Source organism: Galeopterus variegatus, unplaced genomic scaffold (genome assembly GCF_000696425.1).
Source record: "Galeopterus variegatus unplaced genomic scaffold, G_variegatus-3.0.2 Scaffold92, whole genome shotgun sequence".
In the NCBI taxonomy this organism is placed as follows: Eukaryota; Metazoa; Chordata; class Mammalia; order Dermoptera; family Cynocephalidae; genus Galeopterus; species Galeopterus variegatus.
This window is the reverse complement of record NW_007726203.1, coordinates 116,063-130,360: the sequence shown is the minus strand read 5'-3', so window position 1 is coordinate 130,360 and position 14,298 is coordinate 116,063. Positions and strand designations below refer to the sequence as shown.

At 50.7% G+C, this 14,298-nt stretch overlaps 2 protein-coding genes across 3 annotated transcripts; both read left to right on the top strand.

Annotated features, from left to right (window-relative positions):
• The first annotated feature begins 7,137 nt into the window (after positions 1-7,137).
• Positions 7,138-7,637, top strand: LOC103598024 (chromosome unknown open reading frame, human C16orf91). Its single transcript, XM_008581937.1, has 2 exons — positions 7,138-7,169; positions 7,251-7,637. The coding sequence occupies exons 1-2, from the start codon at positions 7,138-7,140 to the stop codon at positions 7,618-7,620; spliced, it is 402 nt and encodes a 133-aa protein (XP_008580159.1). The 3' UTR covers positions 7,621-7,637.
• LOC103597495 (3-oxo-5-beta-steroid 4-dehydrogenase) lies at positions 7,631-9,331 on the top strand. Of its 2 annotated transcripts, none has more exons than XM_008581356.1 (2): positions 7,631-7,823; positions 8,151-9,331. In XM_008581356.1, the coding sequence occupies exon 2, from the start codon at positions 8,212-8,214 to the stop codon at positions 9,190-9,192; it is 981 nt and encodes a 326-aa protein (XP_008579578.1). In that variant the 5' UTR covers positions 7,631-7,823; positions 8,151-8,211; the 3' UTR covers positions 9,193-9,331. The 2 variants fall into 2 exon arrangements, with proteins under 2 accessions (XP_008579578.1, XP_008579568.1); XM_008581346.1 differs by having other exon boundaries at positions 7,631-8,033.
• Positions 9,332-14,298: the final 4,967 nt, after the last annotated feature.

Below are 14,298 nucleotides of genomic sequence, written 5' to 3'. Positions count from 1 at the left end.
ATCACCATGGGACTCTGTAGAAACTTTCCACCAAGAAGGCCGTCACCAGATGCACTGCCTTGGCCTTGGACTTCCCAGTCTCCAAAACTGTAAGAAATAAACTTCATTTCTTATACATTATCCATTTCCAGGTTTTCTTTTATGAGCAACAAAATGGACTAATACACTCTTCAACCCGGTACAGGTGCTCTCCATAAATGGCTGTGGCCTTGCTAAGCACCAGATATGGCCCCTACTGGGAGCTTTGCTCCCCTAGAGCAGCCCCTGGTGGCACTGGCTAGGAGGACTACAGAGTGACATCCCCTGTGGCTCCCAAAGCCACTGTTGCTGGTGGATCTGGTTCTGAGGACAGGACATCGGCCCCTTCCCAACTTGGCACGTGCCCCATGTACAACACTCACTGTCCTGAGCCTCCAGGCGCCACTTCCTCCAGGTGGGAGATGATGTCACCCAGTGATATCCTTACATGTGGGATCTGGACACAGACCTAGCCCTTTCCTGCAACTGGGGGCCCCTGGTACCCCTGCCATGGGGGCTTTGTGCTCAGGGGCTGTGGTCAGGACCCCTGACTTCGGGGGAACTGACAGGGAGATGAAAAGTTCCACCCCAAGGGTGAGATCCTCTGCAGGCCAGGCTGCTGACCTGCCACGAGTGGGCACAGGAAGCTGCCTGTGTCCCATGTCCAGGTTGTGTGCCTGGGGATGGCCCCAGGAGAGGATAGCCAGAGGCAGGGTCACCTGAAGGATCCAGGAAGAGACTGCAGGGAGTACAGATAGTGATGGCAATCCCCAACCTATCAGTTATGATGAGTTATTACTGCCACAGGCAGAAAATGAGGCTTTGCCTAGGTGAGCCCATGTCCCAGGTGAGTCCATGTCCCATGTGAGCCTGTGTCCCTGGAGAGGCTGTGTCCCAGGAGAGGCCCATGTCCCAGATGAGGACATGTTCCAGGTGGGGCCATGTTCCAGGTGTTCCCATGTCCCAGGTGAGGCCATGTCTTGGGATGAGCCTATGTCCTGGGGTGATCCCATGTTCTGGCATGAGTCAGTGTTTCAGTGTAAGCCCATGTTTCACGTGAGGACATGTCCTGGGATGAGGCCGTGTCCCAGGTGAGGCATATGCCCTGGGGTTAGGTGCATCTGGCCAAACTCAGTCCTTAGAGTCCAGTTTGGATGGGGAACTCTGTCCCCAGAGACAGACCTTAGGCTCAACTGGGGTCCACCTCTGAGGTAGCACAGCCCAGCTGTCAGCCGAACCCCCGTCTGCAGCCAGATTCAGCCCCCGTTCTACTGCCAGCCTAGGAAGCTTCGGGCCTGGGGCCCTGGGTGCTCCCACCCTGATCTGCCTGGGTACCCAGAGCCGGACCCAGGAATGGTGGGGGCCCCCAGGCTGCTCCCAGCTGTGACCGCAGTGCCCTCTGCTGCTCGACTTGGAAAGGACGGGGCCTGCCTAGGGAAGGGGCTGGGAACTGGCTGGGAGCAGCACTGGCTCTGGGCCCAGGGTCCACCTTGCTCGGCCTGGCAGGGGCGGAGAACCCTAGGGGGCATTTGGGTCATGGCCTCTGTGTCCCTCTCAGACCAGCACAGGAGACAAGGATGTCATGCTGGGGCTATGGGCACGGGCAGTCACCAGCTTGCTCAGTCGCCAGCCCTGGTCTGTGCTGGGCTCTGGGCTGGGTGCTGCAGGGTGAGGAATGGAACAACGCACTGCCCCGGAGAAGGTCCCGCCTGTGTGACCAGAGGAGGGGCTCCTTGAAGCAGAGAGTTTGTGGGGTGCTGATGGGCGAGCTTTGGGAAGGTGACCGCATCCCAGCCAAGAAGTCTAGAGAAGACCCAGACCTCTGCGGAGCTGGGAATTTTGTGATCGTTTGAGCGAAGGCCCCAGGAATGCCCACATCCTAGTCCCCAACACCCTTCCATGGCAAAGGGACCCTGCAGGTGTGGTAAAGTTAATGACCTTGAGATGCAGGTTATCCCGGATTATCCAGCTGGCCCTCCATCACAGAGTCCTGGCAAGAGGGAGGCAGGAGGGTTGGAACCAGAGAGATTGGAAGATGCTGTGCTGCTGGCTCTGAAGATGAGGAAGGGGCCATGAGCTGAGGGCTGCGGGAGCCACTAGAAGATGGAAGACACAAGGAAGCAAATACTCCAGAAGGAACCGCCCTGCCAACACCTTGATTTCTGGCCAGTGAAACCCCCTTGGGACCTCTGGCCTCCAGAACTATGAGAAGTGTATGTTATTTTAAGCCATTCAGCTTGTGGTGATTAGTTGCAGCGCAACAGGAAACTCACAGCTGGAGACGGCCAGGGGTGGGGTTGGGTGGCTGTGGAATCTGGCCCTTTCTCAGCCACAGGGGCCATGAACACCTGAACCTCAGCCCTGCCCTCCAGCACTGGAAAGAAAATTGCAGCATGAGGCTATCTGGCTTATGGCTTATGCAGGAGGGGAGTATGTACTGGTTATGTCCTTCCTGGCTCTGGATTTTACACCCACACACCTTTTTCCCCTCCGTCCTTGTACTCAGGCACCCGGTTAGCAGGGCTGGGACTGTGACAGGGGCTTTGGGTCCTGCAAATGACCCAGCAAGGAGATGCCCACTTGTGCCAGCTGTGAGAGGGCCATACACAGACAGCCAGTCCCTCATGCTGCCTATCCTGGAGCAATCCTGATGCCCTTTTCTGCCTGACAGTACACCCAGGGGAAAACTCCAGCCTGGGACAGAAGATTCTAGAGTGGGGGAGAAACTGGAGCAGATAGGCATTTGGGAAGAGTAGCTTGGGCAGTGCAGTGTGGGGCCAGCATTGCGACATTGGGAGAGAGGAGACCTAGGCCAGGAGACTGAGGAGAGTGCTACTTGCACCAGTCCCAGCAAGTGGTGTTGGGGCTGCACAGGGGCTGGAAGAGGGGCGAGGATGGAGACAGGCCTGAGAGCAGTTTAAAAAGCAGATCTGGGGACTTGGGGTGGGGGTGGGGTCAATGGATTATCCCCTTTCTCGCCCTCCTAAGTTCTAAACTATGTTCAAGATAGACCCAGGAGTCTGGCATTTGAAGGTTGAACTCTGGCTTTTGTTTCTGTTGAGGCTGGGTGGGGACAGGCAGACTGAGGGGGACTCTGAGTTGCTGGAGAGACACATTTTCCCAGAATCACTGCCTGCACGTGGCCGGCCCAGTGTTGGGTGGTTTGCCAGGGCCAGGCCGAGCAGTGTGGGTGTCCTAACCTCCTGCCGCCCATCGGGCCCCTGGTGTGGGACTGGGGGCTGAAGCATTCAGGCTGCCAGGCTTGGGACCTGAGCATATGTCCCAGCATCTGCTCCCAGCCGCCTCTCATTGCAGGTAGTGCGGGGCCCAGCAGAGTATTCTGCCCACTGCCCCTGCCAGCCCCCACCCCTGTTGTCAGGCCTCAGCCCCAGGAAGAAGGCTCTGCCCTTCCGAGGGCAGTGGACCCGCCTGTCTCCATGCAGCCCTCATTGATCTTCCTGGGGAAAATCAATAGCTCCAATATGTCAGCTCTCAAGTGGCGCTACAATAAATTACCCCGCCATTAAGCACACAAGGGCGGCAGCACATTAGCGGGACATTAGGCCTCTGTGAAATTTCTCTGTGTGCTTTGAGATAATGAAGGCTGAGGTGTTGGTTTATGTCCCTGGGGGAGGGGGAAGAAGGGACCATGGACAAGAGCAGGGAGCGCTGGAAGAACCAGAGAGGGGAGGGCCTGGAGACCCAGGAGACTCCAGTGCACTGCACCGGGGGGTCAAATACACATGGAGCGTTTGGGGACATCAACACCCGCTAGCCACAGGCCACTTGGACCAGAATGCACACCATGGGGACCCCAGGGTGCCTCCGTGGGAGGTGTCAGAAGGGACTCATGGGATTCTGTTGTGTGTCCTGTGATTTGAGGAGGATTAGGGAAGAGGGACTTTGCTCTGGATTGCACACTGCAGGAAGCGGGGAGATTCTATGATTGTGCATCTGTATTAGTTTTCTAGGGCTGCCGTAGCAAAATACCACAAGCTGGGTGACTTAAAACAACGGAAATGTATTTGCTCACAGTGCTAGAGGCCAGAAGTCCAGTATTGAGGTGTCAGCAGGGCCACACCCTCTCCATGTCTCTAGTGGAGATGCTGGGGCAGGCTTCCCTCCCCTCCTCTGCTGTTGCTGGCAATCCTTGGTGCTCCTTGGCTTGTTAATGTCTCAGTCCAGTCTCTGGCTGTGTGGTCACATGGCCTTCTCCCCTCTGTGTGTGTCTGTGTCCTCTCCTCATGAGGACACCAGTCATTAGACTTAGGGCCACCGTCATCCAGGATGGCCTCATCTTAGCTAACTGTATCTGCAAAGACTATTTTCACCTAAGTTCATGTCCTTGTTTTCCAAGTGGACGTGAATTTGGGGGGACACTATTCACCCCAGTACAGCATCTTTCAGTCCCCCCAGCAGCCTGAGTAGGACATGCCATGCCCATTTTATAGCTGAGGAAGCTGAGGCTCGAGGGTTTAAGTTGCCCAATCCAGGTGCCTCATTTCTGTTCCTGATCCAAGACAGTCATTGAGGTTCAATAGCCCCTGAGTCTGGCTCCCCCAGAGTGAAGCCCCAGCCCCCATTCACACCTCCCAGCTTTGTCCCCACTCTGTTGTCCTGGGGCAGCTTGTGCCCAGCTGCCCTATAGTACCCAACTAGGCAGCTGCACTTGCTTTACTCAGCAGCCGGCCCACAGCTCTATGCTTAAAGTCAGGGTCCTCTGATCTCCACTTCCTCCAGGAAGCCCTCCAGCCTGTCCTCTCCACCCACACTTTCAGCTCAACCCCCCCATGCACAGTGGGCGCTCCCAGGTCCCTGCAGGGGGGTTGGTTTGTCAGTGATTCCAGGTGCGGTTCTGGGATAGAACAGGTGGGGTGGAGCGCAGTGAGGAGGACCTGGATAAACAGGTGCCTCTGTTGACACAGCAGCTCTGACATGGTCCCAAGCTGGGCCTCCCGGGGTGGGGAGGACTTCCAGGTGTTGCTGAACTCAGAACGCCTCCAACCTGCAGTCCTTGCCCCGATTCTGCAAGAGTTCCTGGGGGTGCAGAACTGGTCCTGAATCTGGTGCTTCTCCTGCCAGGAAGCAGGCCCAGGAAGAGTGCTCCAGAGGCAGAGACGCTGACCTTGGACTTGGGAATGCTACAGGCCACAAGGTGGCTCATGACCTGATTTTATCACCAAGCCCCTCTGTGGCATCCCCAGAGCAGATTCTGGCTCAGGGGAAGGGGCTTACCCAGGACCACCCTACCACACAAGACACGGTGGATAAACCGGAGTCCCTGTCACCCCAGGGTGACAGGCTGAGTCTGTTGCTTCCAGGAGGTAGACCTGGAACAAAACCAGGGCAGAATCAGACTTACCCTAGGGCCACCCTGAGGGAAAGAAGCGCCTCCCAACCACCAAGTGGTAGACCAAAAGCTGGAATTTTCAGGATTCCAACTAACCTTGCAATTGGAATGGGTGTGAATTTCTCTACAACACTCTGGGCATATAAGATGACATGTTTTATGTTCTAAATCAAATTAAATTTACTTAAGGGCTGGCTGGTTAGCTCAGTTGGTTAGAGAGCAGCCTTATAACACCAAGGTCATGGCTTTGGATCCCCATACCGGCCAGCAGCCAAAAAAAAAAATTAAATTAAATTTACTTCAGGCCACTACTTCCCAGTTCCACACAATCGTGCTGCGAGGGCCATTGGCCTTCCCTAGAGGCCCACAGGAAGACATGGCTGCACGCTGCTGGAGGCAAGCCTCGTGCCTTCTGGGGGTCCTGTAGATACAGAATGCTCCTTGTTGGAGTCTGTGTGGTAAGGGGCAGTGGGTCCTTCTCTGTGGTCTGGGGACGGGGGGATGGAGAGCTTGTGTGCCCACCCCTGGATCTGAGAGTTCCAGCTGCCACCAGAGGCTCTGCTCCCTTGGGCTGCTGTGTGGCATTGAGGCCAGGCCTCCATCACCACCACTCCATACTTCTGCCTTCTCACTCTCTAGGGCCCTTAGGCACCACCCCTTTGCTCTTTTTTTTTTTTAATGATGACCGGTAAGGGGATCTCAACCCTTGACTTGGTGTTGTCAGCACCACGCTCACCCAGTGAGCAAACCCTCCATCCCTATATGGGATCCGAACCCGTGGCCTTGATGTTATCAGCACCGCACTCTCCGTGAGTGAGCCACAGGCCGGCCCCACCCCTTTGCGCTTTTTGGAACAAAACAAAAGCAAATGAACTCCACACGGGGAAAAGGGAGGTCAGGATTTCTGGGATTTGCAGAATCCATGAGACAAGGAGGGGAGTGGGAGTTTTTATTTTCCGTGGTTGACCTACAGCATCAAGAACACAACACAGATTAGTAACTCAACACGCTAGTCTGCCCTGGGGTAAATCCGGTTGTACCTAGTTTAAGTTTTACGGGTTTTTTTTTTTTTTTTTGTCCTTTTTTTGTGAACGGCCGCACCGCGCTCAGCCAGTGAGCGCACCGGGGCCATCCCTATATAGGATCCGAACCCGCGGCGGGAGCGCTGCTGCGCTCCCAGCGCCGCACTCTCCCGAGTGCGCCACAGGGTCGGCCCAAGTTTTACGTTTTTTATTTGGTACAAACACACATGACATTGGCCACGGCTGGTTCTGAAGATGACACGTCCTCAATCACAGCTCCTAGTGCGGAACAGCCAGGTACGCGCACGTGTGCGGCCTCATGTCCCCAAAGCACCTTCCCACGGGGGCTGTCCCGATGCCGGACGCCCTTCGGTGGCCTACTGGCCCCGGGGCCCCGGGACAGCCGACTCCTGCCGGGGACGCGAGGCCGGGATGTGCCCCTTCCCGCGGGGAGGGCGTGCCCCGGGCTCACGGCGAGGGGCAACGTCACTCCAGGTCTGAGGGCACTACGGCCCCGCCCCCCGCGGCCGCGTCCCCCGCGAGCGGGCAGAGGACGGCACTTCTGACGTGCCCTTGCGGGGCGGGGCCTGCGGCGGAAGAGTCCGCGGAGTACTTCGCCACTTCCGGTGCGCGAACCGACACACGTTCTGTAGTCGTTAGCGGAGCCTGGTATGGCGGTCGGCTTCCGGTTTTGTGCGACGGAAGTGATGCAAGCGCGCGCCGCGGCGCGGAGTGGAGGAGGTCGCGATGATACGTGTCCTGCGGGAGCGGGCGGCCAGGTGAGCCTGCGGTGGCTGGGGGCGGGCGCCGATGCGGGCGTCGCAGCGTGGGTGGAGCGCTCATTGCCCTCTCTCTCCCAGGGCCGTCCGTGCGCTGCGGCTCGCGGGCTGCGCCTCCCGAGGCCTTCACCCGCCGCCCGGTGGCCGGGCTCGGCCCGCGTCCCAGAGGGAGGAGGACGACGACCCCGACCTCCCCGTGCAGTTTTCCTGCAGCAAGGCCAATCCGACCCGCTGGACGGTGGGGCATTCCGTGGGAAAGGAGTGCCGGCGGCCCTGGTGGAAAGTGGCGTCTCTCAGCGTCTCCCTCACGGCCCTGGTCATCTGGTGCTACCTGAGGCAGGGGAGCGACGCCGACCGGTGGTTGAGACGCGTGTTGGAAGAGGAGGTGACAGAGCCCGGTGATGGTTCACAGGAGCCCGAAACCCCGGCTTCCTACGGGGCTAGAACTTAACGGGGTGCCCGCTGGGGCAGCAGGAAGGAAACAGGCAGTCGCCCGTCGTGAATGAGGTCGCGTTTGACCGTTTCTGTCCTGGTGACTCGTGCGTCCTCGGCACTGAAAGACTTGGATGATGCACTTGGCCACGCGGGCCCACGTGCAGGCCGAGCGGAAGGCCAGTGGATCGGAACCTGCTGCTGTCTGACACTCGATGCCTGGTGATTACGTCCAAAAGACACCTAAAATACACAGAAAAGGTTTTGGTTGCACTGTGTGCTGTTGGATTTGTGATGTCCCGTACAACGTAATCATGTTTCCAAAGCAATTCTAGTGACACTTGTAATCTAGTGTTATTTTTCAGTTCATTTGCTTTCTGAGACAGACAACTTGCAGAACTGTCAGACCTTATAATGTACTGTATGGCGTGTGTAAGTAACGTCTGTTGATGTTAGTTTTACACGCTAACAACTTGAAAATAAACTTTAATTTGATAGAGTGGAATTAAGATGATTACAATACAATTAATTTTTTTCCCTTTTATCTAGTTAAAAAGTATTTTAGGAGAATCATTGCTAGAAAACTGAAACATCAGACTCTCTCTCCAAGATGTACCTCAGTGCTGTGAATCACCGCATACCTCTAAGTGATGGAAATAGCATTCCCATCATCGGGCTTGGTACCTACGCGGACCCTAACTCGTCCTCTAAGGAAGGCTGTGCAGCATCAGTGAAGGTTGCCATCGACACTGGGTACCGACACATTGACGGGGCCTACGTCTACGGAAACGAGCATGAAGTGGGAGACGCCATCCGGGAGAAGATAGCAGAAGGAAAGGTGCGGAGGGAGGACATCTTCTACTGTGGAAAGCTGTGGGTTACAAATCTTGTCCCAGAGAGGGTCCGCCCAACTCTGGAAAGGACACTCAAGACCCTCAAACTAGATTATGTGGATCTTTACATCATTGAAATGCCCATGGCCTTTAAGCCTGGAGATGAAATATATCCTAGAGATGAGGATGGCAAATGGTTATATCACAACTTAGATTTGTGTGCCACTTGGGAGGCTTTGGAAGCCTGCAAAGATGCTGGTTTGGTGAAATCCCTCGGAGTATCCAATTTCAACCGCAGGCAGCTGGAGCTCATCCTGAAAAAACCAGGACTCAAACACAAGCCAGTCAGCAACCAGGTTGAGTGCCACCCATATTTCACCCAGCAAAAACTCTTGAAATTTTGCCAACAACATGACATCGTCATTATTGCATACAGCCCTTTGGGGACCTGCAGGAATCCAAGATGGGTGAATGTTTCTTCTCCACCTTTGCTAAAGGATGCATATCTAAACTCAGTCGGGAAAAAGTACAATAAGACCACAGCTCAAGTTGTTTTGCGTTTCAACATCCAGCGAGGGGTGGTCGTCATTCCTAAAAGCTTTAATCCTGAAAGGATCAAAGAAAATTTTCAGATCTTTGACTTTTCTCTCACTGAAGAAGAAATGAAGGAGATTGAAGCCTTGAACAGAAATGTCCGCTTTGTGGAACTGCTCATGTGGCGTGATCATCCTGAATACCCATTTCATGATGAATACTGACTTCAGAGAGTTGCTGAACAGATTTTTCCCGCCCGTTTGTGCTATGACCTTGGGCTGGGTGGTCCCCACATATATGAAAATGAAAGGGTTTTTACTATCCTCAGATGAAGTGATGATGGAAACATGCTTCACTTTTGTGTAGTGTGACTTTGACTTGCTATGTTAAAGAGAAAATGTTTAAATCTGTTGAAATAATTCTTTGGAAATTATCAGCTAATATGTTGTTAGATAGATGTCTTCTAGGTTCCAGGTAGAAAAACATTAAACTTTATAAAAGATATCAAAAGCAACGTATGAACACAAATAACTCAGGAATTGGAGTACTACCATTGGTAGTCTGAGTTCTTTTGCAGTTTACAGAACGAGAAAAAGGCTGGAGAGCCAGCATGTGCCAGCATGCTGGCAGTGGCCTTGATGGTTTAGACCATTGGTGGTAATATATACATAGCCAGGATAAGATCCACACATGCATTACCAAGAAGGAAATGATTTTCTTCACCTTGAGTAGAGAGAGGGGCCTAAGTTTAGAAAAGTCTTAAAATAGAGCTAATTAAATACCACTGTGGTCAATAAAGCTGTAATGATTTTATTGTTGTTGTTTGTTTCCATCCAATGTGTGTTTGTTCTGCTTTTATCCTGCCTCAAGGATGGATAATTACTGGTCCTCTCTTGCATCCTTTCGAGGGCCTGATTGTCAACATAACTGGTGATCCATACATGCCCTGTCTTATCATCACTTTTTCCCAGGTTCATCCTACAGCACCATTGTGTGAAGTGGCTTAAAACAACCAACATACACAAATAAAACTCTGAATTGCAAAATAATCCAAAGATGGTATATTTTAAACAGTCATTTAAAAGGGAGGCTTTAGGAAACATTGAAAGAAAAGGCTTAATAAAATTATTATACTTAAGACTTTAACAAAAAAGAAAAGAAAAACTAAGACTCTAAGTATTATTGGGATACCTATGTACATATTGAGAAAGTAGCAAGCTCGAAAGAACACTGGTGATTTTACTTTATGTAAATTTTTAAAAAGTGAATAAGAAGATTATTAGAATTTAGCAATAGAGGTATACCTATTTCCAGTTCAACTAGAGAAATAGATTTTATTCATTCGCATTAGGTCACTCTCACAGTGTGAAAGAGTTCTTCAAAAATTGTGTTTTTCCAAGACCAATTGTTTGTAGATAATTTTCAATGACCTGAAGACATACATTTCTGAGAAATTTTCACCTTTAAAAATTTGATTTATATTCGTTATTTCCACTGATTCCAATATTAATACTGACAATGCTGTCCTCTGTAAAATATTTTGTTCACAAGAAATAATAAAGTATGATGATTTGTTCTACCAAAAAATAAATAAATAAAAAGCATTTTAGTAGGCCAACAGTCACCTTTTTCAATTTCTTTTATTTATTTTTTTTACAGAGTGGGAACTGAGAAAAGAAATCTAAGTGTAAATTGTGGAATATATTATCAAGTGGTACCAGAAATAAGGAACTTTCTCAGCTTTCTGCAAAACTTTATTTTTAGCAAGGTAACAGTTTTCTGAGTGGAATACAGGTGATGAGTATTTCTTTGCACAAATTACGGGTTCTATTTTGGGTTACCTAAAATGAAATTTGGACGTGTTTGAGGAACCTGTGAGACAGTCCAGTAGGAAGGTCTAGAGAGTTGTCTGGAGCTCAAAAACAGAAGTTGGACTGGCCAGTTAGCTCAGGTGATTAGAGTGCAGCCTTATAACACCGAGGTCACGGGTTCTGATTCCCATGCCAGCCAGCTGCCAAAAGGAACCCAAAAAACTACACACACACACGCACACACACAGAAGTTGAGGGCTCAGGATCAGGAAATTTGGGGATCTTTGTTGTAGAGGTATAAGCAAAGATGCCTACTATTCCTCACCCAGGAGACATCTTCCTTGAAGATATCAAAGAAAACTGATAGGCTGTAAGGACTGAAAATACTACTTAGGAAAAACCTGCTTAATTCTGAATCAAATACAAGATACATAAAAGCGCTTTTATTTCCTAAAGCTTCTAGTGGAAGGTTTTGTCTTAGCGTATTTTTTGCTTTTGTATTTTGGTGGCTGGCCGGTATGCTTAGTGTATTTGTGGTGCTGAATGGTTTTTTTCTGACACAGATGTGTGCAGAACAGGTGTGTGACCACTCTGGTTGTACAGCAGAATACTGACTTCTTACAGGGCCTCTGCAGAAGTGCTCCAAGTGTCTGGCACACCTTGGTAAGTCATGCTTGTGAAAGACATGAGGTGCACACAAGTATGTTTATTTTTTAAAAGATGGTGAGTCTGAGGTTTGGAAAGATTGACCTAATCTTAGCTCAGATTATTACATCTTCCCATGGGAGCAAGGAACTCAGATATCTTCTTTTTGGCCTGGTGTGCTTGTTACATGTTTGGTTGTGAGCCATTTTGTTTGAGCAGCATTCAAACCCAAACCGTTTTACTCTCACTAGCTCCAGCAGAAAAAACAAAGAGAACTAATGAGAAGGACTTTTGTGCTAATTAAAAGTAATTTTCATGTGACAAAAGCAACATTTTTTTTCTGGAGGAGTGTGACACTAAAATAAGCAAAAGGAAGAGATTAGATACTGATAATCCTGTACACCACCTAGAGGACATCACCGTGAACAGTTATTTTACCTTTCCAAGTTGTTTCCGTGCATATATAAGTAGTTTTTTCAAAGACACAAATGGGGGCTGGCCCAGTGGCGTACTGGAGAGTGCGCCGCTTGGGAGCGCGGAGGCGCTCCCGCCGAGGGTTCGGATCCCATGTGGAGACCGGTTCCCGCTCACTGGTTGAGCGTGGTGCGGGTGCAACACCAAGGGTTGCGATCCCGTTGCTGGTCAGTAAAAAAGACAAAAAAGGAAAAAAAAAAAAAAAGACAAATGGGATAGTAGCATCGTTTTTGGTGAAACATCACACCACATGCAGCAGAGTCTGAGTGCCTCCAAGGTGGCTATTGGTGACGGTTTTTCCTGTTGGTGACTTCGTGCCAGTGACATGGATAACTTTTGTCACGAGCCAGAGGAGAACTCCAGGCCAGCTGGGGACAATGGGCAGACCTTCCCCACACCTGGAGTTTTCAAGGATTGACAACAGAGCAGGTTGAGAGGCGAACAGTTACGAAATCCTTTTGCTGTGTAACTGTTGGTGCAGTGTGTTTGCCTTATTTCCCTAACTGGGCTGTAGCTTTTATCTTTCCCAGAGTGCTTCCCCTGGTAAGTGCCCAGTAAACATGCAAGAGGGAGAGGACAGAAGCAGTCACAGTGATTCTTGAGATGGTAAACTGTTGGGCAGAGGAGGGGAAAGTTTTGCAATAAAAACCCTTTCAAGGAATGAGAGGTTAAATGGTTGCTTCTAATCCGATGAACTATCTTGCAATTCCTGGCAGTGCTGTATGTTCCTCCCCTCCCCCAATGAAACACTTCTAGATTCACAGAATTCTGGTTTTATTTAAGTCTGATATTACCCCACCCTTTAAAGAACATTCTTCAAAAGCATGAAAAATGACATTTTCGATCCTTATGGCCTATCAGTTTTCTTTCTTTCTTTCTTTCTTTTTTTTTCTTTTTGAGACTGGCCGCACCGCGCTCAGCCAGTGAATGCACTGGTCATCCCTATATAGGATCCGAACTCGCGGCGGGAGTGCTGCTGTGCTCCCAGCGCCGCACTCTCCCGAGTGCGCCACGGGCTCGGCCCCTATCAGTTTTCTTTGATGTCTTCGAGGATGATGCCTCCTGGGTGAGGGGCAACAGCAGGCTCTTTGCTCACACCTCTACAGCAAAGATCCCCAAATGCCTTGACCCTGAGTCCCTAACTTCTGTTTTTGAGCTCCAGATGGCTCTCTAGATCTCTCTACTGGACTGTCTCACAGGTTGCTCAAACACATCCAAAATGGAGTTCATCTCCCCCCAAGTTCTTCTTTGTTCCGTATCCCTCGAAGCTGGAGACCCTGTGGTTGGCAAAGACTTCTTTTTCATTCTCTAAACCGTAGCAGTCTTGAAGATCTGTTTATTCCTCCTCTGAAGACTTTATAGGCCCTGTCCTTACCTGCTTCATCATCCTGCTTGGTTTACTTTGAAAATATTGTGTTCTTGATTTTCATCCTTTTAATTTAGCGGATTAAATGTAATGTTTGTAGAGGTAATGATTCATTTAGAAAATGTGAACACATGAGGTCATTCATCCTGCCAATGAGTGATACTTTTGTTATTTTACCGTATTATTATTATTTCAAAATTAAGTTACTTACTTGGAACAAATGTTTGGAATGTTTTATCTTGCATTTTTTTATCTTACTAAAAGTTCTTGGGAAACATTGTTATCAAGTCGTGGCATAGCACTCAGAATTTAACCGTTTTTCACCTACTGGACTGTTAGGTGGTCTCAAGTTTTTCCTAAATAACCGTGATGATTATCTTCCTTCATAAATCTTCAGTCTGCATCTGATTTCATTTTCCGTAAAGGTCAGGACCGTGTGCTCTTCCAGCCATCTTTCTTTCCAGGCTTGTCTTGCTGCACGTCACCAGCATCCCGTAGAAAACAGAAAATCTCCATGTACCCATCTGCCAGCTGGACGGACGAGTGCTTCGTTGTTTTACTTTGCATTTAAAATGTCTCTTGTGTAGGGCCGGCCCGTGGCTTACTCGGGAGAGTGTGGTGCTGAAAATGTCTCTTGTGTATATATTTATGAAATAATGTACTCTAGCCCCTGGGTTCTACCTCCTGAGACGTCCTCCCTCCCCAGGGCCGCTGACGGGGCCCTTCTTCTGAAGGCTCGCTGAGCCGCCGGCCCCTGTGCATGCCTACGCGTCCTCAACTGAGAGCCTCTTGGGTTCGTTGTTTAGAAAGCACTTCTTCTAAGATACTCGTATAGTTCACATGTTACACAATTCATCCACATAACGTACACCAGTTTAAGTTTAGAGCAGCCCGCGCTGGTCCCCGTCGCTCCCGACCCCGGTGGCCCCGCGGCCGTGCCCACCCGTGCACCTGCCGGACCGAGGTGGCTCGGGCGTGTCCCTGCGGGCCGAGGGGCGGTTGTCTGCAGCTGGCGGGGGCGTGGCCGGCGCGGG